Source organism: Acinonyx jubatus, chromosome C2, assembly GCF_027475565.1.
Source record: "Acinonyx jubatus isolate Ajub_Pintada_27869175 chromosome C2, VMU_Ajub_asm_v1.0, whole genome shotgun sequence".
NCBI lineage: Eukaryota > Metazoa > Chordata > Mammalia > Carnivora > Felidae > Acinonyx > Acinonyx jubatus.
In genome coordinates, this window is record NC_069384.1 from 59,148,566 (window position 1) to 59,176,127 (window position 27,562).

The window sequence follows — 27,562 nt, forward strand, 5'->3', positions numbered from 1 at the left end:
GATGATGGGCTGTACAACGATAACTGTGACATATGGGGCAAAGATCACCCCTGTTTCCTGAATAAGCAAAATTCTAATTACAACTTCTAAGACAATGAATATAGTTAAACGACAACATTTTAAATTTGTTTTTGGTATTCAGAAAAAATTTAAGTAATTCCCAAAACTCAATGACTAAACTCCTTCATAACAAAAAAAATTTTAAATATACATTACCCGTAATCAATGCACACTACTGATTAGACCATAGCTTAAAAGTGTCAGTTGTTTTCAACAACTACATTCAAAACTTCACAACTTAAGTAAGACCTCTCCTTGGAGCTTACTTTTTCTCTCGAGACAGAACTGCAGAAAGTCAGCAGTATTTCTAGCAAGTTCCAAAAGGTCTGAATTAGGAGGCCTTGATTGCCCTTGGCCTATTTTAATGTTTTAAGTTAGATCTTAAAGATATGTGAAAGTAAATAAAAGAGTATGGCCAAAAGTAAACAATGACTAGTAAAACTGCTGATCTCAGTATTCAACACAGTGCAGGGTTTTCTTTGACATTTATCAGACATCACAGATTACTACCAGAACATCACATAAGTTTATTTCAGATGTAACAGCAATGTTAAAATCAACAAGTTTAATTTTTAACTGCACCAAGTAAACTTAGCCATTTAAGTATTTTTAAAGTTATTCCCTCCAAAAAACTGAGGGAGCTTTTCTTTTCCACCCACAAACCAGTTTCCCAATAGTTCTATTTTTGGAGGACTTTCAATTGATGAATAAATTGCTTTGGGGATATTTTAGAACTTCTTTCCCCAAATTAAAACTAATCTGGACAAATTATATATTGCATAGATTTCTCTGCAGATTCTTTTCTTTAGAACCCAAATGCAATAACAAAACAGGATAATTTTTACCTATTTGCCCCACAGTAAAAACTATCTGTCCAAAAAATATGGATATATTCTCTGATCTTCCAGTTAATAGGATTGTTTTACCTCAACAATTTTTACGTTCCAAAATAACCAACTCAACATGGGACGTTATTTGAGTCTTTACCGACTCACAGGCGTATGAACTAGTGCCCAGCTCCTACGGCTTCTACATCCTCCTCTTCCTTAAATGGATGGAATTACTTAATACAAGTTTGATGTAGGACAATCAACCCTTTTCAAACATTTACAATTTAAAGTCATTATCTAGTGTGGAAAAAGAAAGTATAATGATAAGAAGCCTACATACTCAATTCAAAATGTAATTTTTTTCCCCTCCTTAAATAACATGTACTTAATTGTCATGAGGCAGCTATTCAGTTTTCAACAACCACATTTAGGGATACATTCATTGGACTGATTAGATAGTCCAGGTGAAATGGTTATAGAAATAGAGGCAGTGTCATCTCAGAAAACTCATTTATATATCAAAATCTATTTTGATATCTGGAAGTTTACAAAAAGGCTGAATTCTTCAAACTAAGTATGCCTTCTGTAACTCAAGCACTCTTCTGTTGGCAAGAGCAAGCTGAAGCTTATCCATGAAGGTAAAGGTGCTTAATGCTCTTTTTTTCTAAACTTGTATTTGGACTGCTAAAGAAATTGATACCCAAGAAACCAGCATGGTCTTTCTACATTTTTACTATCTTAAGAATTAGAATCTTATAAACTCATTCAGCTATCTTCCTTTTCTATATTACTCTTGGCACTCAATTAAGACCATTGAAGTCTACTATACTTTGTACTTTCACATTCTCAAATAAGAACTTAAGATTACAAACTGTGCATAAACACTATGTAAAATAATTTTGTCATTTAATATATTTGGAGAGATGAGACTTATATTATCAGAATTTACATGAGGATAAATATTACGAATCAAACTTTCTTTTAAAGACAAATGACAAGAAAATTCAAGCCCTGTGCATTGTTTTAAAGTCTAATGAGAACATTTCATGGGCCACCAGTATTGGCAATCTAGAGAATTTTAAATATTGGATATGGGACAATGGAGGAAAACATGAAAACTTCAGATGTCTCCTATCTTACAAAAGTTATCAACCCATCCAAGCCACTCCCTATGTGCCAGAAAATGATCTGGCATAAACCAGTCACGTCAGTAGAGGAGGTCACAGTGAAATCTGTGTTATTAACACTTCTAAACTTCTACTTTTCCAAGAATAGAAGCAATTTATTTAACAATTCCCCCTCCCCCAAATCCTTAAACTCATTATCATAGGCACAGAAAATAAGCAAATCTGGGATGTTCTCCAACAGATAAGCAATAGCACAGCTATGTTATTCTCAAAAATACTGTCTAGATACTCTCTCCTATATAATCAAATGCTCAGTGGCCATACTTTTAAGTCCGCATTAGCTGACATTAAATGCATTTATCGTGCCACAAATCCATCTAAGCTTCCTTTTAGGTGTTTTTTAATATGTCCAAGAGACGATACCTGCTTCAGATTTATTTAGGGGTATTGACCTATAAGGACATCAACTCCCATTTTTAAGGTTAGACTAACTATTGTGGGTGTACTGAAGAAAAAGGACAGGAAAAAAAAGTAAATCACAACAAACCTCTTTAGGTCAGTTAAAGGCCATATCTCTAGCTGGGATATTAAAAAAAATTAATCTCACCAGCCCACACTCTAAAAGTTAATGCCACTAATAACAATCAACAGCAGGAAAAATAAACCTGCCAACAACCAGCCCACTCATGTAACTCAAATACGGAGACCAAAGTAAAACACTACCTACCCAAACTGTCCCACCCACCCTCAGCAAGGAAGAAAGAAATAACTGCTTAAAAAACAAAATAAGCTTAGTATTTCTTACAAGGATAACAATGGTCCAACTCCTGAGATAACACTCAGAAGGACAAAAGGTGGAGTGAAGGCAATGTCTAGGGATTAGCATCCCACAGTCTTTAAAACCCAAAGTACCACAAACACACTAAACTTGTCTTTGAATTAGAGAATAAGATATTGCTGCTGTTTCTTTTTGTCTTTTGATATATACAACATTTCGTAGGCTCTGCCCTTCAATGTGAAAGCAGGACATAAAAAAAAAATTGACACTGACACCCAAATTTTTGGGACCATATATATCTTAACTATGAAACCAAACAGATCTATACCTCCTCCTTCCTACAATCAAACCACCTCACAAAAATAAGAAAACTAAAACAATCCAAACATGATTAATTTTGAAAGTCCTTGGAAGTATTAAACCTTTTAGAGGAAAGAAAAAGAAAGAAAGGAGGACAAACAAGAACAAGGTAGGAGGGGGAAAAGAAAGATGGGGTAAAAAAATCAATGGGCCTCTCTTTTATTTGGCGACAAGCAAGTGCAAGAAAGTTCATTTCTAATTTGTTCAGTTGTCTGTCTTTTGCACATCTGCATTCTGGCCAGAAGGGACTTTGAGGTTTTTCTGCAGCACATGAGCATCTGCGGGCTCTATCCTCTTATAGTAGTTCTTCTTTGTCTCAATAATCTCAAAGCCAAACTTCCTGTAGAAGTCAATTGCAGATTCATTGCTGATCTGGACATGCCTAAGATATAAGAGGGTATCAGAAAAAAAAAAAAAATTAAGAATTCATCAGCTTTTGCGTATTCTGCAAATAGCTTCATATTGGTTGGAGCTGGAATACTGCAGACATTTGTTAGATTCTCTTCACAATTACTAGTTATCAACAAAGACTGAGTATTCATTTCAGAAAAACTTGGATGACAAATTTACACCTTTAACCTGTTACATCTTCAAGATAGCTGGCTGAATTTAGGAGACTCAGAAATAGGGTTTACTCTTACAATCGAGAAAGGGTGAAGTATCCTAGCTAGCATAATGTTTTTCATTGCAAGGAGAGAAAGGATTCCTGGAATTATAAATGGGTAAATAACCACAAGGATGATCCAATGACCATATTAACACATGCAGAAAAAACATGACAGAAAAATGATATATTGTCTCAAATGCCTAAATATAGCCTCTAATAAAAAAAATGCTATATTTTAAAAATAAATTTGAGCTTTGTCAATTACTCCTCAGAACAGCATGACATAATTTAATCTCTCCCAGTGCCAAAGTTAAAATGAGAATAATCTTGGGGCGCCTGGGTGGCTCAGTCGGTTGAGCGTCCGACTTCGGCCCAGGTCACGATCTCGCAGTTCGGGAGTTCGAGCCCGGCATCAGGCTCTGTGCTGATGGCTCAGAGCCTGGAGCCCGCTTCGGATTCTGTGTCTCCCTCTCTCTCTGCCCCTCCCCTGTTCATGCTCTGTCTCTCTCTGTCTCAAAATAAATAAAAACATTAAGAAAAAAAAAATTTTAAATGAGAATAATCTTAACATTGGTATTATCAGATAAATACTCTTTGATTTTGACTATTAAACTCTACTAATAAGCATGTCACTGAGAACCTTAAACAAAACCCAGAAAGCAAACAGATGGCACAAGAATAGTATTAATGATACTAATTCTTCAGTTCTGAAGACTTTAGTTTTAATCTTGGTTTCATCCCTGTGACTTCAGAAGCTCCCACCCCAACACAATAAAGCAAAATGAGAAAGTTTTATCTCAGGTTCCTGATCTATTATTGAAACAAAACAGGGGCGCCTGGGTGGCGCAGTCGGTTAAGCGTCCGACTTCAGCCAGGTCAAGATCTCGCGGTCCGTGAGTTCGAGCCCCGCGTCAGGCTCTGGGCTGATGGCTGAGAGCCTGGAGCCTGTTTCCGATTCTGTGTCTCCCTCTCTCTCTGCCCCTCCCCCGTTCATGCTCTGTCTCTCTCTGTCCCAAAAAATAAATAAACGTTGAAAAAAAAAATTAAAAAAAAAAAAAAAGAAACAAAACAAAAACTTCATAATCACTACTTCCATGCTTTTTCCAAAAGGCAATGAAATAAGGAACCAGATTTTAAAGTTTCCAGTAAAGATTTCTATTGCCAATTTATTAAATTCTTTACATAAGAACATTAAATATCATTTAACTTACAGATAGATGTTGTCAAAAGTGCCATCTTTTTCACAGATGTTTAAGACATGATTTAACATTTTCGTTCCTATTAACAAGACAAACAAGTAAGTAATCTTAGAAAAATAATGTTTATATTACACATCTAAATGCCATCTTAATGTTTATTGAATCCTAAAAGAATTTGAGGTAAACACTAGACCACCTGATTTTTGAAAAATTTGTTCTCTCCCTACTATCTACATATGTTAAAAACTGCTAGTAGAAAAGCAACCTTTACATACAAGTCCTTCCAGAGAAAAGGAAAACAGAAAAAGCAAAAGGGGGACATTGATGACAAATCTATATAGGGCTTCCAGGTGAATTAGGTTAATAAATAAAGTTATTTTCCACCTTATATAATTCAGTAACTCTTTCCCAATACTCTCAAAAGAAATGGTTTCACTCATTGGGTCAGAAACAGTAATGATGTATTTATGCTTCTTTACACACACACACACAAAAACAAATAATTTTACCTATTCCTAGCCTTCGGTATGGTGCCAGACATCCTAGTGTCATGATGTAAAGTCTCTTCTGATTCTGTGAATGATCCACCCTACAGCACACTGCACCTACTGCAATATCATTGAAATATGCTGCCATGGAAAATATAAAAATATTAAGTTCAAAAGACAGAATAACACATTTTATTGAATCTTCCTCCCCTTCTATAAGGGCTAAATTACTGCTATCATAGCATTAAATTTTATCAACTACTCTGAATAGCAAAAGCCTCAAAAATTTTCTACATCTTTTTACGGATTTAAGCATCTAGAGTAGACATATATGTGAAACATACAGGCACATACTAAATAAAAGAGAAGGTATTTAGCATTTTCTTTAAAATTCAAATATTTTGTCTTGATTTCTCTGAGATCCTTCTCAAAACCTGGATCACCCCCATTTCCTCACTTGTAAAATAAAGAGATTAAATTAGTTAACTCTGCTCAAATATTAAAAACTAAGGGTCAAGAACACCAACAAAACAAATGAAGTGAGAAAAGAAAAAACTATTATACCAAGTTTTGCTAGCTCGCCAACCTCCAGCACATCCTTGTAGAACTTGTCATTGTAGCTGACTGGAAAGATGACCTGGTTTAATCTCTTCAACTGTTTGATATTGTGTGGTGTCACATCTCCCAGCTCGATCCGGCTACTGGAACAAACCAAAATGTACTCAATAAAATATAATTAGCTTCATTTGTTAAGATAAACATACTAGTACCAAGTCTTTTTTACATAATTGATAAATCCAACCTTTCATACTGACTTTATATTCCTACAAAGATTACCATTTATAAGATTCTGCCAGCCATTCTATGCAGATTCAATTTGTAGCACTCATATGATTATATATTTAGAGACAAATATGATAAACAATAATTACTCAGAAGGCCAGACTAATAATCTACACAAATGCCAAAATCTTCCTTGTAGTTTACAGTTTTTAGACAACTATTACTGATCCAAAGGACTGATGATACCAAATATTGACAAGGGGGTGGCAAATGGGATTCTTATAGTCTGCTGGTGAAAATGTAAATAGATACAGTATCTCTGGAACACAATCTAGTACTATGTATCAAAAACCTGAAAGGTACATCTTCTTTGTCCAAGTCTATCCTAGAAATTTATTCTGAAAAATAATCCAAATGGACAAAAATTATATACATTGAACTAGGAACCACTACATCAGTTACATGGGGTGGTATTCAAAATCTAGATTCCTAGACCTCACACCCCACAGATTCAGAGGTAGAATCTATGGCAGTGGAACAAAGGAATGGGGGGGGGGGGGGATCTATTTGAAAACTACTTATCAAGAATGCAACGGTAGCATTTCTGAAAAACCATTATGTAATCAAAACAATTGGTTCTGTGGGAAAAGGAATTAAATCTAAAATGATTCAGGCTCATAGTAAAAAAGTTGTTTTGCCTATAATTCTGTCAACAAAAGGATTTTTTTAATAGCTCAAGTCCATTTCTCCACCATAAGCTAAAGGTTGATCAAATGTGACAAGACAAACCTGAACAGCATCTATGCATATATTTCTTCCTATTACCACTAGCAGTGTCATTAGTGGAGATGCTTACATGCATTATTGGCCTTCTTAAAAACCACAACAGTAGATGATAAAATCCTTTAAAGAAAAGAAGATCAAACTGAAATAAAAATGAGTTGAAAAATAAAACAATCTGATGTCAACCAAGCAGCTAGATAATGTGGGTCCTACGCACTGGGTGCTAATTCCAGATCACAATGGCATTAGTCAATAGCAGGGAAGTACAGACAATACACCCTAATTGATCATTTGCATCATATGTACATAGGTTTTGAAAACTGTTGGGAGAAATGACTAAATGAGAATGTTAATCTTCACACTTCTAAAATGACTAAAAAAACAAACAAAACAAAACTAAGTGTCCTCAGCAGGGAACTGATTAAATAAAGCATGCATGATATGTTTATCTTATTACCACAAAAACATTGATATACTATTTTGGGGGGGGAGGGAGGGAGGGGCACAATCTAAATATATATAACATATAATAAAATAGCTTTTGTTAATATACAGAAAAAGCTTTAAAGCATATACAAAAAATGTGTAGTCAGAATTGTGAGAGGCGCCTGGGTGGCTCACTGGGTAGAGCATTCAACTCTTGATCTTGGGGTTGTAAGTTCAAGACCCATGTTGGGTATAAAGATTATACTTAAACATACAATCTTTAAAAAAAATTTTTTTAATTGTGTATAATTTTAAAAACACTATTCTCTGAAATGTTACAATTCAGATTATCAGAAAGTATGAATAAATTATAGTTCTTAATAACACAAAAACTTTATTACAGACCATTATGCTCATTTGGAACTTTAGCCTTCCTGCCTCAATTATTTCATTTTTATTACTTACTGTGCAACCACTCTTACGTATCTTGATATTTTCTTAAGATCTGAGCACACAGTTTCTTAGTGGCCACACAAAATTAAGAGGCCAACACCACAGTAAAAAATAGAGATTTCTCTGTTACACTCTTTTCCAATTTTAGACATATAATTAAATATGGGTAAATGGCCTAAGTATTTTACAACTAAAATGACTTCCCTATGTGAGATTCAGGTGTTCTTTAACTAGGTTTTATCTCCCTAAGAACAATTCCCCTCTTCATAAAAGCACACCCTGGCTTTGTCTTCTTTAAGGCTGAAGGAAATAACATTTCACCCTAAGTCCTCTTCTAATTAAAACCTACTTAGGCTCACTTACCACCATCTACCACTCAGGTTTTTTACTGGTAGATAGTGTTATGCTGTAAAGTACAGAACATTAAAATACAGGGATCACATCTTACCTACACTATTCTTTTTTTTTAGAAAAAGAATTCCTCCCATAATTAATACAACTATCACTTTTTTTTTTTTTGGTAAGAACATTTAAGTTCTACTCTCTTAGCAAGTTTCAATTATACCCACAGTGGTATCAACTATAGTCACCCTGTTATACATTAGATCCTCAGACTTTATTCACCTTATAGCTGAAAGTCTATACCTTTCTACCAACCTCTTCCTATTCCCCCCACCCTGGCAACCCCTTATCTACTTTGTTTCTATGAGTTTGATTTTTTTGTTGTTGTTAGATTTCACATGTAAGCAATACCATTGTCTGGCTGGCTTATTTCACTTAGCAGAATGCTACTCTTTCACTGAGTATAACACCCCAAATTGAGTATCGCAATCAAAGAGTCAGTCTCCGTATTTTATCCATCGCAATCAAAGAGTCAATCTCCGTATTTTAAAACAATCACTGAAAAACTACATTATGAAGTCTAATAGTAAACAATAAAGAAAAACGTAACCTAGGAAGCCAACCTCCTAAATTATAGTGAAAGAACATGTGTTTTTCAAAGTTTAAGAATGATTTCTAGGTGGGGCGCCTGGCTGGCTCAGTTGGAAGAGTATGCAACTCTTGATCTTGGAGTTGTGAATTTGAGCCCCACAATGTGTGCAGAGATTAAGATAAATACATACATACGCATATAATAAACACTTAAAAGTAAAAAAAAGAATGATTTCTAGGTAATCACCACACTTCAAGCATCTTTATAATTTTTAAAATAACCAGGTATTTCTTGACTTCATACAAAAGGAAAAGGTGGTTATGGTACAATGTGCTAGAATTAAACGAAATAAAAGTTAACTACTAAAAAAGTTTCCAGCAGAGTAGGCAGAAAATGCTTAAATACAGAACACTGTATTAAATCATTAGGGAACACCAGCTTAATCTTTCCGTAATCAAGTAAATAAATAAATAGCATGTCTTGATTAAAAAAAAAAAATGTCCATCACCATAGTAATTACTCAGGAAGTGAAAATCCTGTAAGACTACTAGAAATAAGTTTGATGTATATAGTCTCCCTATATTTTTCTCTGTGTGTGTGTGTGTGTGTGTACACACTTCAAAACAGAATTGGTATACTATGAATATCGTTTGGTGGCTGTTTAAGCATCTATTAAATATAACTTTGTCAGCAAAATTCACCTTCAAATACAGTTTAACTTTCATGAACATGATATGTCTGATTGAAATGCAATATTTCTGTAATCTTGACCACTCAGCTCTGAATTATTTTAAGATGTGGATATTCTAAATATATCAAGAGTAATAGCAATTTATAATTTAGCAAAGAACATGTATCAAAAGCATAGAGTGCTATGCAGAAATGTTAAGAAAATGAGAACATGACTGCACACAATAAGATTTAGAAGTGAAAAGAACTTCTAAAGTAAGTCAAAAGGAATTCCAAAGTCTCTATTAGAAAATTAAACAGAGGTTTCATGAATTCTGTGAATTTGAAATTTTCTAAAGTTTTAATGAACATAATAGTTGCCTATTCAAAGCATAAACCGGGTCTATTTCAATAAATATTTGAACACCTATGTGCTAAAACCTGGAATGCAAAGGAGTTTATACCTAGTAGGAAATACAGGTATATGTATATATTGATCACACATATATTAACACACATTACATATATACATACATTACACATATATACATAATTATGTATATATATATGAAACACAATATCTTAGTAATAGTACTTGCACACAGTACAAAAGTAATACTAGAATAAAAGTGATCCTGGAAACAGATGTGAAGGGTGACTTAAGAGTTTGTTCTGTAGGAGGGTAAGAAATGAATTCTAAGGAGAGCATAGAACATGAACAAAATAGCAACGATGTATTCTCCAAACTACAGGCAGTATGATTTGGTAAAACAAAGCTTACTGTGTGTACTCTGTGACAGCCTTCCTCACCAATGCATTGCCTGCAGAGGTGGCAGCCATCTCCTACTTGGCATCACGGCCACCCGCAGACCTCTGGTGAAGCCCAAGACGCTTAAAAAGTGGACCAAGAAGTTCATCCAGCGCCAGTCAGCTGATGTGTCAAAATTAAGCGCAACTGGCAGAAACTCAGAAGCACTGACAATAGGGTGCAAGGGCCAGATGCTGCTGCCCAACGCTGCTTATGGGAGCAGTAAGAAAACAGAGCACATGCTGCCTAGTAGCTTCTGGAAGCTCCTAGGTCACAATGTCAAGGAGCTTGAAGGGCAACAAATCTTGTTGATGGGCAACAAATCTTAATTGTGCAGAGACTGCTTACAATGTCTCCCCCAAGAGCCACAAAGCCATTGGGGAAAGAGTAGCCAGCTGGCCATCAGAGCCACCAATCCCAAAGCCAAGCTGTGCAGCAACGAAAATGAATAGATAGCTTATGTGCATGTCGCATTTGTGTTAATAAAACCATAAAATTACAAAAAAAACGGGGGGGGGGGGACGCCTGGGTGGATCAGTCAGTTAAGTCTGACTTTTGATTTCAGCTCAGGTTATGATCTCCAGGTTTGTGAGACTGAGCCCTGTGCCAGGCTCTGCCCTGATAGCATGGAGCCTGCTTGGGATTCCCTCTCCCTCTCTCTCTGCCCCTCTTACACTCACGCTTGCTCTCTCTCTCAAAATAAATAAATAAAGTTAAAAAAAAAAGTGTGCTTTGTGTAAATGTGGAAGCTGGGATTGGAGAGGAAGGAGAATCAATTTTATGAGGAGCTTGTACATCAAGATGGTACTTGCCGGTCTTCTCTATCTACACTTACTCTCTAGGTTGACAATATCATAATCTTATGGCTTTAATGCTGCCATCTTCCAAATCTCTCTGGCTTAAAGGTCACTCCTGAACTCCAAAGCATCTGTAGTAGACACCTCAAATTAAACCTATCCAAAACGAGATCTCTGATCTTCCCAAAATCTGTGTCACCTGCAGCTTTCTATGTCGATAGCCTCTTTATCCTTAGCTGCAGGTTACTACTCTCTTACCTCCTTTAAATCTTTATTTAAATGATACCCCCAAGAAAGCTTATTCTGACAAACCTGTTTTTATTTCTTTATATTCCTGATAGGCTTTCTTATCAATCAGGATTATGTTTAGCCTTGAACAAAATTTCAAAGTGTTCCTTCTTACTCTTCAGTTCTGTCAATGTTTGCTTCATGTATTTTCAAGTTATATTACTAAGGGCATAAATTTGGGACTGTTATGAGTTGATGAACTGCTGTAATATTCCCTGTCTTAAAGTCTACCCTGTTCATCAATACAGACATACTGCTTTCTTCTAATCAATGCTGCATCATGTATCTTTACCATCTTTTACTCTCAACCTCTCTTTATCCTTATATTTAAAGTTTCTTTTGTGAACAGCATATACTATAGAGTTTCATTCCTCTAATTTGACAACTGGAGTATATTTTTTTACATAATTCTTCAAATATTATGCAATGTACACGTATTACTTTTACTTATTAAAATAGCATGAAAGAAAAAAGGGAAAATGTCATCACATTGAGGCATGCTAATCCTCACTGTATCGTTCCAATTTTAGTATATGTGCTGCCGAAGCAAGCACTTGACAACTGAAGTATTTGGTCTGTCGAGACTTAATATAATTATTGATGTAGTCTATTCCAATCCACCAGCTTGCAAATTTTCTGTATGTAACAACTCTTAGTTGTTCTTTATTTTTCAAGCCTTTTGGGAGGGATCAACTTTCATTCTCGGCTTTTAAAAAGTATTATGGGCCCCTGGGTGGCTCAGTCAGTTAAGTGTCTGTCTGACTCTTGATTTTGGTTCAGGTCATGACCTTTTGTCAGATGAGCCATGTGTTGGGCTCGGTGCACAGCCTCCTTGGGATTCTCTTTCCCTCTCTCTGCTTAACCACGCCCCCCCAAATAAACTTAATAACATGTCTAAAGTTTACATAAAATTAAATCCGCTTTTTTTCTGTATAGTTCTACTTTTTACAACATGTATAATGATAGTTTTCAAGATATAGATACATCACCCCCAAAATCTCTCATGACCCTCTGTAGTTCAATTTTACCACCAGTCCTAGGCAACCATTAATGTTTTCTGTTCCCCATATCTTTGCCTTTTCAAGAATGTCACTTAAATGGAATTACATAATACATAGCCATTTGCTTGATTTCATTCATTCAACATAATGCTTTTGACATTTACCACACTGTTTTATCAACAGTTCATTCCTTGTTATTGCTAAATAATATTCCACAGTATGGATATACTATGGTTTATCCTTGTGTTGAAAGGCATTTAGGTTTAGAGTTATTGGTGATTATGAATAAAGTTGTTATACACATTTCTCTATGGTTCTTGTGTGAACATAAATTTTTAATTGCTTCTAAATAAATACCAAAGAGAGGTAACACTGGATTATAAATGTATCAGAGTCCCAGTTGTTCTGCATCTAGAATTTGGCACTGTCAACCTTTAAAATTTTACACTACTCTAATGGGTGTGTAGTGACATTTCATTGTGGTTTTAATTTGCATGTCTCTAAGTACCAAATGATGTAGAGCATTATTTCATGTATTTCTTTGCCATTGGCAGAACTTCTTCGGTAAAGGAGCTGTTCAAATCTTTTGCCCATTAAAAAAAAGTAGATTTCAAGTGTATTATGGACACATGTCCTTTGTAAGCTAGTATACTGCAAATAACCTGAAGCCCCTTCCTACCTTTCACATCTTACTTTTTTTAATGTTTTATTTATTTTTGAGAGAGAGACAGAGTTCAAGTGGGGGATGGGCAGAGAGAGGGAGACACAGAATCTGAAGCAGGCTCCAGGCTTCATGCTGTCAGCACAGAGCACAATGCAGGGATCAAACTCACGAACCGCAAGATCACGACCCAGGCCCAAGTTGGACACTAATTAACTGACTGAGCCACCCAGGTGCCCCTATTTTTCTCTTAAATAGCCTTGAGGTATAATTTATAAACCATAAAATTCATGGGTTTTTTTTTTTTCCCCTTAAAGCTTACTGAGAGAGACAGAGAGACAGAGAGAGAGCGAGCAAGCACGGTGAATCAGGGGAGGGGCAGAGAGAGAGAGGGAGAGAGAGAATCCCAAGCAGGTGCCATGCTGTCAGTGTGGAGCCCAGCGCAGGGTTCAAACTCACAAACCCTGAGATCATGACCTGAGCCAAAACCAAGAGTTAGATATTTAACCAACTGAGCCACCCAGGCACCCCTGAAATTCGTATTTTAAGCGCACAATTCAATGATTTTTAGACTATTTACAGACATGTGCAACCATAACCTCAATTCAGCTTTAGAACATTCACATCACACCCCCCCAAATCCCTTGTGCAAATCTGAAGCAAATGTCCTTTCCTACCCAAAGTCAGTCACTAAACCTACTTTCTTTCTATGGATTTGTTTTTCCTGGACATTTCATATAAATGGAATCATACAATAAACATGATCTTTTGCACTGCACTTCTTTCATGTAGTGTGTTTCTGAGGTTCATCCATGATGTAATGTGTCAGCAGTTGAACAATATTCCATTGTATGAATATACCACATTTTGCTTATGCATTCACCACTTGATGGCCATTTTAATAATATTTACTTCATGGGCCATTATAAATTACACTGTTATGAATATTGCATACAAGTCTGTGTGTGGACACAAATTTACTTTCTCTCTGGAGATACCTAGAAATGAGATTGCTGGGTTGCATGGCAAATATGCTTAACTTTTTAAAGAAACCGCCTTTGGTAGGTAGAATAACAACCTCCAAAGTATGTCCATGTTCCAATCCTAGCAATCTTGACTATGTTATTTTACATGGAAAACACACTTTGCAGATGTGACTAATACCTTGAGATGGGAAGATTAACCAGGACTACCTGGGTGGGCCCAAAATGTAATCACAGAGGTCCTTAAAAGTATAAGACAACAGAAGCAAAAGCAAGAGATTTCAAGATGCTACACTGCTGGCTTTGAAGATGAAGGGCCACAAAACAAAGAATGCAGGTGGCCTACAGAAGCTGAAAAGGCAAGAAAATGGATTCTCCTCTAGAACTTCTGTAAGAAACACAATGTTGTATTAATTTCCTAAAGCCGCCTTGACAAATTACCACTCAATGGCTTAAAACAGAAATTTATTCTATGGAAGTTACAGAATCTGGAAATCCAAAATCAAGCCAGCAGGGCCATGCTCTCTGGATTTGGACTGGATAGAATTCCTTGCCTCTGCCAGCTCCTGGTGGCCTCAGATGTTTCCTGGCTTGTGGCAGTAACAACTAATGCGTTTCTCCATCTTCACATGGTGCTCTGTGCGTGTGTGCCCCACCTCCTCTTCCTTTAAGGACAATGGCCATCAGATTTAGGGCCTACCCTAATCAAGTATGACCATCTTAATTACATCTGCAAAAACCCTATTTCTAAATAAGGTCATGTGCCAAGGTTCCAAATAAACATGAATGGGGGCAGGGGTACTATTTAAAAATCACCATTCATACTAATACCTTGACTTTAGCTCAGTAAAACCCATTTCAGACTTTCACCTCAAGAACAAGGTAACAGATTGTGGGGTTTTTTTTAATTTTTTAATTTTTATTTTTCAGACAGAGAGAAAGTGGGAGAGGGGCAGAGAGAGGGAGACACAGAATCTGAAGCAGGCTCCAGGCTCTGAGCTGCCAGCACAGAGCCTGACACGGGGCTCGAACTCACAAGCCACGAAATCATGACCTAAGCTAAAGTCGGATGCTCAACCGACTGAGTCACCGAGGCGCTCCCAGATTTGCATTTTTAAGCCAATAAGTTTGTAGTAATTTGTTATGGTAGTAATGGAAAACACTGCTAAACTGTTTTCTGAAGTGGCTGCACCATTTGCATTCCTACCAATAACAGTTTCTCCACATCCTCACCAACACTTTTTATTGTCTCTTTATAGCCATTTTACTAGTGTGAAGTGATAATCTCATTGGATTTGCATTTCTCTAATGACTAATACTGTAGAACATCCTTTTTTATGGTTATTAGCCATTTGTACATCTTCTTTGGTGAAATGTCTATTTAAGTATTTTGTCCCCGGTCTAGGCCTGAGAATAAACCTACAATTTTAACATTAATTAATAAAAGAATTCCCATTTTTATACTAGATTACTTATTGAGTTGTAAGAGTTCTTTATATCATATATATATATATTTATTTATATTTATATTTATATTTATATATTTTGGGGACAAACCCTTTATCAGATATATAATTTGCAACTATTTTTGCCCAATTTTTGGCTTGCCTTTTCATTCTAACAGTGTACCATACTAGTGTAAACTGTTACTTATAGGGGGAACTGGAAATTCTCAGTATCATCTTCATAAATGTAAAGCTAAAAACTATTCTAAAGTAACTTTGTTTTTTAAAAAAGAAGAAGGAACTGTCAGATTAATAGATGATAAAGGGATGCCTGGGTGGCTCAATCAGTTAAGCATCTGACTTTGGCTCAGGTCATGATCTTGTGGTCCTTGAATTCGAGCCCTACATCAAGCTCTGTGCTGACAGCTCAGAGCCTGGAGTCTGCTTTGGATTCTTTGTTGCCGCGTCTCTCTGTACCTCCCCCACTCACATTTTCTCTCTCTCTCAAAAATAAACACTAAAAATTAAAAAAAAAAAGATTATGAGATATTTCAGCCAATGAAAACGTGTGGACCTTTTTGGATTTTGATTTGAAAAAGACATTTACAAGACAAATGAGAAAAAGCAAATACAGATTGGGTGTCAGATCTTAAGATGATATTAGATGTAACAGTATTAGAATTACTTTTTCTAAAAAGTCCTTCCATGATAAAGATTCATACAGTAGTATTTACAGATAGAATGGGATAGTATGTCAAGAATTTCCTTTGAAGTACTCCAGCGAAAAAGGGAAACTACTAATAAAAGATGAAAGAACATGAGAATTAATATTATTCATTGGAATTGAATGCATTGAGGGCTCAATGCACTATTTACTTTTGAAGATGTTTGAAAATTTCCATAACAAAAAATAAAACAAACATACGTTACTTATTACTTAAGAACTACAAGCTGTAATATTTTGCATTTATGTTGTTTTGTAGCCAACTCTGTCCAAGAAAAGAACAAACACTAATTTTGATACTAAAACTCATAGCAGAAAGCATCTGATGCTTTATTCTCTACTATTTGAAAAACAGTAAAAGGCAAGAATTTCAAACCTTTAACAACCACAACCCCTCAACTGCCAGCTGTACCAAGCCTCCAGTTTGCAGAAAAGCTGAATGAAAGCTGGATGAAAATGAGCCTTCCATTCTGATATAGGCTTCCTCTTATAAATTCATAAGTCTCAGGATAGTCTGTTATACAGTCTTTACTTTTGGTGTAAATGGCCTACATGTTCTGACATTATTTTTTTCCCCCTTAAAACTACTATCAAACATTGTTTTGGTAAGATCTATCATTTGAAAAATTATTTACAAAATGTAGTTAAAAATTTTTTTTTAATATTTATTTTTTTGGAAGGGAGGGGCAGAGAGAGGGAGACACAAAATCTGAAGCAGGCTCCAGGGTCCATCTGAGCAGCACAGAGTACAATGCGGGGCTCTAACTCATGAACCGTGAGATCATGACCTGAGCCGAAGTCCAGCGCTTAACCAACTGAGCTACCCAGGCGCCCCTATATAATGTAGTTTAAATGCTACCTAATGTGATTAGAAGCAATGTTGATATTAGGTAGATAAAAACAGATACTAGAGGGAATGCATCCAGAGTTTTTCCATTAATTTAACTCATAAGGAAAAATCCCCTTTTGTAACACATCACTTTGAGAGTTATTTTCTGGAATAAAAATACTGCATAATATACATCCTCTGATTATGTGAACATATCACATTACCAAGAATATCATAGTGAGGGGCACCTAGGTGGCTCACTCGGTTAAGCGTCTGCCTCTCAATTTTGGCTCAGGCCATGATCTCATGGTTCATGAGACAGAGCCCTGTATGGGCTCTGCACAAACAGCAAGGAACCTGCTTCGGATTCTCTCTCTCCCTCTCTCTACACCTCTCCTGCTCATGCACACTTTCTCTCCCTTCCTCAAAAAAAGTATCATAGTGAATTAGAACATTTAAAACCACAACTACTAAAAAAAATACTTGAACTTTAGGGGTAAACGAACAGGAGCCCATGAGGAAGTCTGAGAAACAATTTTCAAGAGAGGAGGGATAAGGTCTGGAGAAGTAGTGTCACAAAAGCCAAGAACGGATTCCAAACCTGGCTATACACCAGAATCACCTTGCCAGTTAAAAACTCAGATTTCCACATCCCACCGTGGAATCTTTAATGATTAAAGCTTCTTATATCAACCACACAAATTTAATACCCACCTAAGTTAATAAACTTCCCACTGCACTGCCTATGTGTAAATTTCCATATCCAAGTATTCCAGTGAGGGAAAAAGAAGCTAACGATGGTCACAGAGAAGTGGATTTCACATAAAATATGGAATCATTTTCCTTATGTAAGTTTAACAGTGTATTACACTATAGCTAGTATTGAGAGCTAGTCTCAAATTCAAATCAGCCTGACTCTTCAAAAATGGTTTTTAATCACTGCACTGTTTACTTACTTTGGGTAAGATTTCAATGTAATTTAACAACACAAACTATCTTAATTTATCAGTTTAGGACCTCTATTCTGTAGATAAGCCTCAAATTCCTGGACTAAAAGTCAAATCTGCTACATCTAGTAGACTCAACAGTTTGTTTTTAAAGTTGGTTGCTAATATTTAAATCAGAAGCTTTTACATAAAGCCTACATTTCTGGCTTTTTTTTTTTTTTTTTTTACTCATTTACCTTATCTGCCTGTTCCTGGGTTCCTGTTGGCACTAGTTTACAACCCTAACTGTAAAAAACTGAATACAGCAGTAATTAAACAAACTGAATTATTCTTTTGGCTCAAGTAAATTCATGTGACACGTTATTTTTTTGTTTTTCAAATCCATAACAAACCCCAATGTTTCTTCATACCAAAGATTTTAGAATAAGATCTAAAAGAGGGAGGAGGATGGTGAATGATATAGCAAAAGTGCCCTTGTATATCAAGTCCTTAGATTTGGAACACAGCTACTGGCCTCCTACTTTATACAGCTTGTTAGTTATTTGTATCGGCACCAGAAGATGAATCTGTTACTCTGTCAAATCTAATACCATCTTTGCACTTAAAATATGGTAGCAGAAAACCTTTTTTTTTTTTTCCATTTATTTTGAGAGAGAGAGAGAGCGCACACACACAAGCAGGAGAGAGTCAGAGAGAGGGAGATAGTGAATCCGAAGCAGGCTCTGCACTGTCAGTGTAGAGCCTGATATGAGGCTTGAACTCACGAACCAGGAGATCATGACCTGAATGGAAATTCAAATGCTTAACTAGGTGCCCCTGTGGTAGCAGCAAAACTTTACCTGTGGCTTAAAACAAACACTGTGTCACAATGAGATAATGCATATTAAGTATTTGGCACAGCAACATCAGATAATAAGCACTCAAATGTTTTTAAGCTATTAAAAGTAATGTCAATTATGCCCATAATTATAAAAACAAAATTTAGTGGCAATATTCTGAAGGGCCACAAGATGGAGATATGACTACACAAAAGTAGGCCTTTCTCTATAAAGTCTGACTTTTTAAGTTACATTGAAGAGAAAATGAAGAACTGTACAAAGCTTAAAGCCTAACCATTTATATTTTAAATGAGTACTGAGTACACCTCAGCACAAAATTTTAACTGCTTGGTCATTTCTTGTGCAGAGTATTTGATCTGGAAGGGAACTTGGAAGCCACTGGGTCCATTCCCCTTCATTTCACAGATGATGGGACTGAAGCCCAGAGACAGATGTACCTGTAAATTATACAGCCAATTATCAACAAAGCCAGAACCAGGCCTATGTCTACACATTATCATTAGAGTGCAAGATCAGCCACCCATGACTCCCCTCAAAGGAGTCCTTTCTACTCCTCAAGGTTGAGAGAAATACCAAACCTGAAACACTTATCTAAGGTATACTAATGATAAAAGGGATTTGCATAAAACTTGGGCTTAGAGTAGGTAATTGCCTTAGCTAGGATTAATCTGGTTCTACACTCAAATAAGTTACATAAAAGATAAATTCCTTTAACTTACAAGTCCACTGAGCATTTATCAAAGCACAGCTTAAATACTAATTGTTCAAGAAGTCTTAACCTGTCATCCCGCTGAGATTTCCACCTCATCTATATTATACTGTTTGTACCCTTCCTAGGCACAGTACCTCTGTACCATTCTAAGCATTTATTTTTATACCTTACCTCTTCTACTGAACTATAGGACTTAGGGTAGGACCTCAAATATTTCAAGGAATTGATGAATTACTCCCAGTAAGTCCAAGAATCTCTAGGCCTTTAATTTAACTGATGGGCTTTCTCTCATCTAGATTTTAGAGCAGTTTCTCAATCTTAGTACTACTGATATTCTCTCTGGGCTGGATAATTCTTGGTTGTGAGGGGCTCTGTGGTGGAGCACTGTACGATATTCAGCATCATCTCTAGCCTCTACCCACTAACTGTTCCACCCCATTATGACAACCCAAAATGTCTCCAGACATTACCAGATACGCAGGGGGGAAGGTGTGACCCTCCTTGAGACTTACTATTCTAGAGGTTTTACAAGTATGAGTGCAAGAATCAAGTGTGCAAAAATCTCAGCAATTATTTGCTGGGATACTAGAAGTGTTAAACACACATCAGATATAACCTACTTAAATAACCTGAAATAACTTAAATAACCTGAAAATAACCAAATTATCCTTTGAAAAAATGTTCTGTGATCATCCATCCATACATTCAATTAAGAGAACTCCTTCCCAGCTATGGCTTTTCCCTTACTACCTCCTAAATGTTTTTACTTCCGAATCTCTGAATCCAAACACATATTCCCAACTGCTTACTAGTTATCTCTACAGGAATCTCAAATTCAACGCATTGAAAACTGAACTCATCATCCTCTATAGGAAATTGGAACACGTATCTCTATTCTCTATTTTTAGGAATAGTCCCATCAACCCATCCAATATAAAAAACTTAGTTTTAGATGTACTCTTACATCCCATTTTAAACCCTGTTAATTCTGCTCCCCAAATATCTTCATAACCTATTTTTACCTATACCCCTTCTCTAAGCAGTATGCTTCAGAGCATCATTTCAACACAAATTCTAATGGCTTACTTAAGGGAAATAAGACTAGAACGGAGACAAAGCCATCACAACACACTCAGAATAATCTTTTGAAAATACAAATATGATCACTTTATTTCTAATGCTTAAGATCTTTTAAGAGCTGCATATAATCTGCCAAATGAAATTCGAATAGCACTGCAAATAAAGCCCTCATCACCTACGTATGGCCACTGGCCTCACCCTCCCTCTCTCCCACCAGTTTTTGGCCATATAAAGCTACTCAAAAATTCCAGAACTCACTGAGCTTCCTTGCCTTCTTGATTCACCTCTGTAATGGTTTTTTCATTAGTAAACTAAAGATACTACACCTATAAATATATTAGTAGACTATGGGTGCTATCTTAGAGCTATTGTGGGATTGAGAATCTATGGTCTGGTATTAGGTACCTATTAAAACAAAAAAAAGTAAAAGTGCCATGAGGGGGAGGGATGGGAGAGCAGGTCTCAAAAGGCAGACACAAGAGCAAAATGAAGAAAGCGACTTAAAAGAGAACAGTTCAAATATGCCCATGATTCCAAACTTTTGTTTCTTGGTATCACAGAAAAGTTACAGCTGATAAGAAACCAGGGATGGCAAACGAGTGACACACATGCCATAGCAGTCATGGTAGATATTAATAGTCAATGATATCACTTTTTTTTGGCAATCTGAAAATTCATCAAAGCTATCAGCAGATTAAATACTGATAAAATATTATCAACAGACTAGAAAGGGCACATGAATTTCAACCTTTAGTTGTTCCTGTTCACGTTCAAGCTGTTCTCTTTAAAGACAAAGAAACCAACTCCCAGAGGTAAAAAAAAACCTACCAGAGACCCTACTGCTAACTATCGTTAATGGCACACTGAACTATAAAACGTGGTTGCTTTTAGTTCAATGTTTTTTGTATTAAAAGTCTCCTTTATGAAAATAAATTATGCTATGAATAACAATCTATACAAATGGGGGGGGATCCAAGTATATATTTAAATATATTTTAGTTTTCTGGAAAGAGAAATAAATGTTTAAAATGCTGCTAAGTACAATTCTCTTTGCTTACACTAGTTTAGCAAGCTCTGTAAAAAATTTCTTCTCATGTTCTAGGTCCTAAACTGGCATCACTCTGACAATATTCACTAATTTGAATGTCTCAACCCCATTTTCTAAATACTATATTTGATTGTTTTGTAATTTGAAGTCAAAACACAATCAATATCCAAATTGATAAGCTATACAAGTAACAGGTAAGCCGCAAAGATATACAAATGGCCAGTAAAAGTGGGAAATGTCCAACCTAAGTAATCAAATTAACAGTAACAAAAAAGGTGGGGAGAGAAATACCATTTATCATCTAATCAGCAAAGCAAAATTAAGAGTTAAGACTATTATGTGAATATGTCCCCAAATCCAACCTGTAAAGAAATTATTTCTATCATTTTACAAACGCTCAATGTATGCTACTCATCCCAGAAGAAGGTAATTTATACCACTGATGGATGAAACATCTTCCTCCATTTCCTTATTTTCTGCAAGTGCCCCTCCCCTTCCCCATTAGCCCTTGGAGAAGAAAAAGGCACTCACACACCATTGGCAGTATGAACTGCCACTATCTTTCTAGAGGTCAATTGGCAACAAATATCAGAGATTTTAAAATGCCAGCACCTTCTGATCCAAAAAATTCACTTGTAGGGAATTATCCAAAAGAAATAAGAATGTGTATCAAGTAGTTTTATACATAAGCATTTACTGCCATACTATTGAGGACTGAGAAAAGCCTCTGGACTTCAAAAACAAGGGTCTTCTACTAACAGCTTCAGCCATGATAGAGGCAGAATTACAGATCACCCTAGCTCAAGAAAGGCAAATGCATACTTCCAATTTATCCCTTCTCCATCCATAGCAGACAAAGTAAGTGGATTACAATATTTTAATCTAAAACCAAGAGTGACCTCAGAATCCTTCATCAGAGGCATAACCAGTCATACACTATCTGTTGGCCCACAAACTGCACATTTACTATTTAGAAACTCCATCTGAAAATTGGATCCTAAGGAAAAAGATCATGTATTACACAATTTTTATTTTCAGAGTCTAGTCCAGCACTGTCCAAAATAAACACAGTTAGAGTCACAGATGTAATTTAAAAATTTCTAGTACCTACATTAACAAGGCAAAAAGTACAGATGAAATCAATTCAACGTGTAATCAAAATAGAAATTATTAATTTCCCTTTTCTAAAAAATCTTTTTTTATACCAAGTCTTTTAAAAATCCAGTGTGTATTACACTGCACATCTCAATTCAGATGCTAATTTTCCTCTCAAATATTTTATTTATATTTACATTTCACAAAATTTATAGTAGATTCACATATCCACATTGTCCCAAACATACCAAAAAATTGTCCAACAACTTTGAGTATCAGTTTTTAAATTTAAAATTGTAGGGGCGCCTGGGTGGCGCAGTCGGTTAAGTGTCCGACTTCAGCCAGGTCACGATCTCGCGGTCCGTGAGTTCGAGCCCCGCGTCGGGCTCTGGGCTGATGGCTCAGAGCCTGGAGCCTGTTTCCGATTCTGTGTCTCCCTCTCTCTCTGCCCCTCCCCCATTCATGCTCTGTCTCTCTCTGTCCCAAAAATAAATAAACGTTGAAAAAAAAAAATTAAAAAAAAATTTAAAATTGTAATTAAAATTTAAAATTTAGTTTCTCAGTAACACACGCCACTAGCTTTAAATAAAGCTAGTCACTACTGTATTAGACAGGACTAACATTTTCCCAATAAGTTAGGCAGTGAATGCATATAGAAACTGATGGAAGAGATCAGATCAAGAGAAAGCAGTGTTCATGATAGGACAATTACATAATTTTGTAGTTATTAAAGTGTAATACACACAATTTTCATTTCTATGATGAAAAGGAAGTTTCTATCAGTTGCAACTGGTATTTAATGGTTTCTGTAGGCTGTGCTTAAAAAAAAAAGTATTTAAATAAAGAATTGAGAAGTTTTATCTTTTTAGATGGCACAAAGCTGGAAACCATAGCTAATACCTGGAAGAGAAAATCAGAAGTCAAAAGATTTCCACAGGCCAAAATGGAAAACGTAAGCAAAGTGAAAGTTAATACATATGTTAGTTTGGTCCAGCAAAAGCACTATCTTTGAAAGATAATGCTTTATATGGATAACCTTTAAAAATCTTTTTCAACCCAGAAATTCTTAATTATTCTTCGTGTGTTCAGAATTTTACCAACAACTGTCCATGATTTTGGGGAAAAAAATCACAACACTGATGTCAACACTGCATTAGTCACCAGTGCACACATCTGTATTGGTAACAGATCTACTTTCTAAATTATATAATGATGCTATTTACAAACAGATGCAAACATCTAATCTTATGACTTATGATGTAGTTGTACCTGGTCATTTACCTATTGAAAAAGAAATCTTCTAGTTTATTTTCCCTTTATTTCTCCCTTATATTGGTTAGGTCATTTTATTGATTTTCTAAAACAAATCATGGTACAGGTAGGTTATATTTTATGTGAATTCATCTCAATACAGCAAGGAACATTACAAAATATTTTAAAATCCAGTATTTCCATCCACATCCCACAAATTATTGGCTTCATAGAAGCTTGGAGTACAAATTGGAGGTTTACAAAGGTTCCTGAATTCTCCTTCAGACTCACTGCCTGTCCCCCAACAAAAACAGCAATACAACCTTAAAAAACCTGTTTTATTGAAGTACAGAATTTGTATGGTAAAGGGCACAAATCTTGTTCACAGTCCAATGATTGTTCAAACATACATATACATCCATGCAATCAATATCCAAGGTAAAGACAGAGAATATTTCTAGCACTTCAGAAAACTCCCTTGTGCTATCAAAGATAATCATTATTCTGAGTTCTTCAACATAGATTCCTTTGACTGCAGAATCTTTGATTTTAATATTTTCATTAGTAAACTACACTGTTCTGTATACTATACTTATATTATTGTCATCTACTTTCCCATCTTTGCGTGTATTCACATCTTGTTAAAGACATTTTTATTAGAATTTATACCCCTTTGCTACAATTGAAAGGTAAATGAATTCAGTTTTACTTTCTATTAAACTAATTATATTGCCATCTCTGTCATGGCTGTGACTTCTTGCTTAAATATCACCTTCCATAGAGAGGAGTAATAGATAAAAAGGAAACAGTATCTTGTAATATACCTCAAATTTCTAGACCATGCAAATAAATACATGCAGTAATGAAAAACTGGAAATTTATCTACTTTCCTACGGAGGAAAGGCAAATGCATGCCAACACAATGGAATGTCTTCCTGCTACTACCAATAAAAACTAAGTAAAAATATGAAGAAAAATCAAATAGTAACTTTAAAAAGTTTGAAAATGATAGTGAATATAGGCAACAATATAAAACATTTAAATAGTAGATTGAGTTAGAATTAGAAGTTCTTCAAGAGTCAGGACTATAACGCTAACCACCTTGTGTATAATGATACAAGTCTTTGAACTCAAGGATCTTAGAATCTTTCAAACAATGCCTATTATCTTCATTTGTTCAGTGCCTTAAATCAAGACTTAGAAGTGAAAAACATTTTAAAGTCCCATCTTACCTGGGAGTTAGTTCATTTGGGAAGTTAAAGGGACTATTCACAGGAATAGTGAAATCATCTTAAAAATTTACCATTACGAGGAACGCAACTTTAAGCTCCCAATCTTAAGTGATAGGAACTAGACTAAAGGACTCTTCATCCTCTAAATTTGGCCAGTTACTCGTTTCTCGGGATTTGTTACCATCATGTTGTTACACATATAAAACACCATTTTAAATAAAGAGCTAATTGCCTCATGAGTGTATTAACTGAAGGAAGATTGTGAATAATATCATTGTTTGACCCCATTTCTATTGCCAAGTTAGGTATCAGAAAGAACATTACACCCTAGCAAGACAGAGTTAGACCAAGGATTTTGGCTCTAAACACCCAGAATAATTTCTTGGAGGCCTTCCTTTATAAATCCATGCAGAGTCTCAACCGTGGGAACTATTCAGCCTCATTTTTAGTACTCTTAACAGAACAAGAGAAGTATTGCTCGCTGATGAGAATACAAAAATGAGTAAGAAACAGCGTCCATACTAAAGGGGAAAAAAAGAAAAATCTCACTAAATTATATTGGATCATATATAAAATAGCCAAACTTCCTAGTTCATGATTCAAATACTACAAATACTTCCCATACCTCAATTAATATCCTGATTGGAACTCTTTAGAATTTGACGTGAAATAGTGCAGGTACTACAAAAATTTCATTATTCCTAAATTTTAGTGCAAACCATACAATTAAGCATTAGAATGGATTTCCAATATTTAAAGCAAATCAGAGCAGGGAATCAATTACAGACCTAAGGCCAAATTAAACTTTCTTGGACCTCTTCGACCCCACACACATATACATACCAAGATAATATTCAGAGCCTTGTTTTAGGCAGCATGAGATTATTTCGAAAGTTGACTTTTATTTCATACTCAAAAGGCTGAACAGTTTGGAAGCTCGAACATAGTTACAATTCTTTGACTAGCTACAATAGAAAAAAATCTCAGAAAGCTTTTAAAACTGATAAAAGGAAGGCTTCAAAACGGCTTTGATTTAGGAAATATTCTCAAACACTGTTACGTAATTAATATTTAAACAGTATGTAATTTAGTAGTAAGGTGACATCATCCAAATGGCAAGAGTTGAACCAATATAAACCCTAATTTGATCCAAGAGGAAAACTATGAAAGGGTATTAATTTTTCTAATCACCTGAAAAAAGCTTCTGAGGAGTAACCAAGAACCCCCTCACAGCACGGGGGCAATAGTAAACTACTGGAGCAATAGCTCCACCTACTGATCGGCAATACTTCCTTAAACATTTTGGCACCCCAACACTACAGAGCTCACGCTCTCTCCCCCTCCTCCACTCGCTCTGACCCAACCCAAATCCAGTTGAGTCACTAGCTCTTAATACTCATCCCATGCTCTTTATTCCAATTCCTTCTCCCTCCAGAAGGTTCTGTCCAGCTCTCAAGTGTAAATAAGACTGAAAGGTGTCAAAGACCGCAGTTGCTAGCGTTGAGCCTGGGTCTAAAGAGGACAACCAGATCACTCCACTTGGAGTGGCGGGCCGGGGGTGGCTCAGTCGTCCGCTCCCAGGTAGGAGGCCCAAGGAGCCTCACAAGAGCTTTCCCCTGTTGCCCCCCTCGGCTGCTAGTCTCCGCTCAACCCACACTCGTCCTCCGGGCCGAAATCCTGCGTTCCCTGCGTTTTGCCCCTGCTGGCCCTTCAGCCCGCCAAGAGCCCGCGCCGAGCATCCGCCTCCTCCGTTGAGCAGAGAGAATCCCAGAAATCTCCCTCCGCCGGGTCTTCGCCCGGAGTCTCTCCCCTCCTTCGCAGCCCCTCTCCCCCCGCTGGCCGGGCCCTGCCCGGCTGCCCTTCTCACCCTTTCATCTTCCCCGCCTGCTGAGGCCGTTGTTACCGCGGATATCAACGCCGTTGTCGTCGCCGCCCTGAGCTCTCTGCGCCCTCAGTTCGGGCCACTCAACCCCCACAATCCGGCCTCCCCACCTAGGGCAGGGAGCTGAGCGAATGACGGAGGCCGCAGGAGTCGAGCGCAGTCCTACGTCTCCGAAGGGGGCGGGAGTGTCTCCCGCCGCCGCGCTGTGCCGCCGCTTCTCCACACGTGCACACCGGGCAATCGACTCCCGCCCGCGGCCGCCGCCAGCCAGACCCGCCGCCGCGCTGTGACCTTTCACCCCGCCCCCTCTGCGCGCCGGCGCGCCGGCCGCCTCGCGCGCAGCCGCACTGCTGTTCTCCGTGCACCCTTCCCCCTCTACTTCACGACCTCCATTTTCCTACTGGGCTGTGGCTTCTGGCGTCATCTTTCTCCTCCCATCCCTT

The 27,562-nt window shown here is 36.7% G+C and overlaps 1 protein-coding gene and 1 non-coding gene across 3 annotated transcripts; both read right to left on the reverse strand.

The window, feature by feature from the left end:
- Window positions 1-567: 567 nt before the first annotated feature.
- NAA50 (N-alpha-acetyltransferase 50, NatE catalytic subunit) lies at window positions 568-27,485 on the reverse strand. Of its 2 annotated transcripts, none has more exons than XM_015075306.3 (5): window positions 27,105-27,485; window positions 6,014-6,147; window positions 5,471-5,590; window positions 4,974-5,040; window positions 568-3,537 (listed from the first exon to the last, which is right to left on the reverse strand). In XM_015075306.3, exons 1-5 carry the CDS (start codon window positions 27,110-27,112, stop codon window positions 3,360-3,362), a joined length of 507 nt encoding a protein of 168 aa, XP_014930792.1. In that variant the 5' UTR covers window positions 27,113-27,485; the 3' UTR covers window positions 568-3,359. The 2 variants fall into 2 exon arrangements, with proteins under 2 accessions (XP_014930792.1, XP_014930791.1); XM_015075305.3 differs by having other exon boundaries at window positions 6,014-6,150; window positions 27,105-27,480.
- On the reverse strand, window positions 11,842-11,944 carry LOC113600017 (U6 spliceosomal RNA). The gene has a single exon (XR_003420998.1). It is a non-coding gene; the product is annotated as a U6 spliceosomal RNA (small nuclear RNA).
- Window positions 27,486-27,562: the final 77 nt, after the last annotated feature.

Coding starts and splice junctions, on each gene's coding strand:
- NAA50 (XM_015075305.3), bottom strand. Junction 5,591..6,013: donor TGGCGAGCTAGCAAAACTTG/GTATAATAGTTT, acceptor TTTCCATGGCAG/CATATTTCAATGATATTGCA. Junction 5,041..5,470: donor ATACCGAAGGCTAGGAATAG/GTAAAATTATTT, acceptor TCTTGTTAATAG/GAACGAAAATGTTAAATCAT.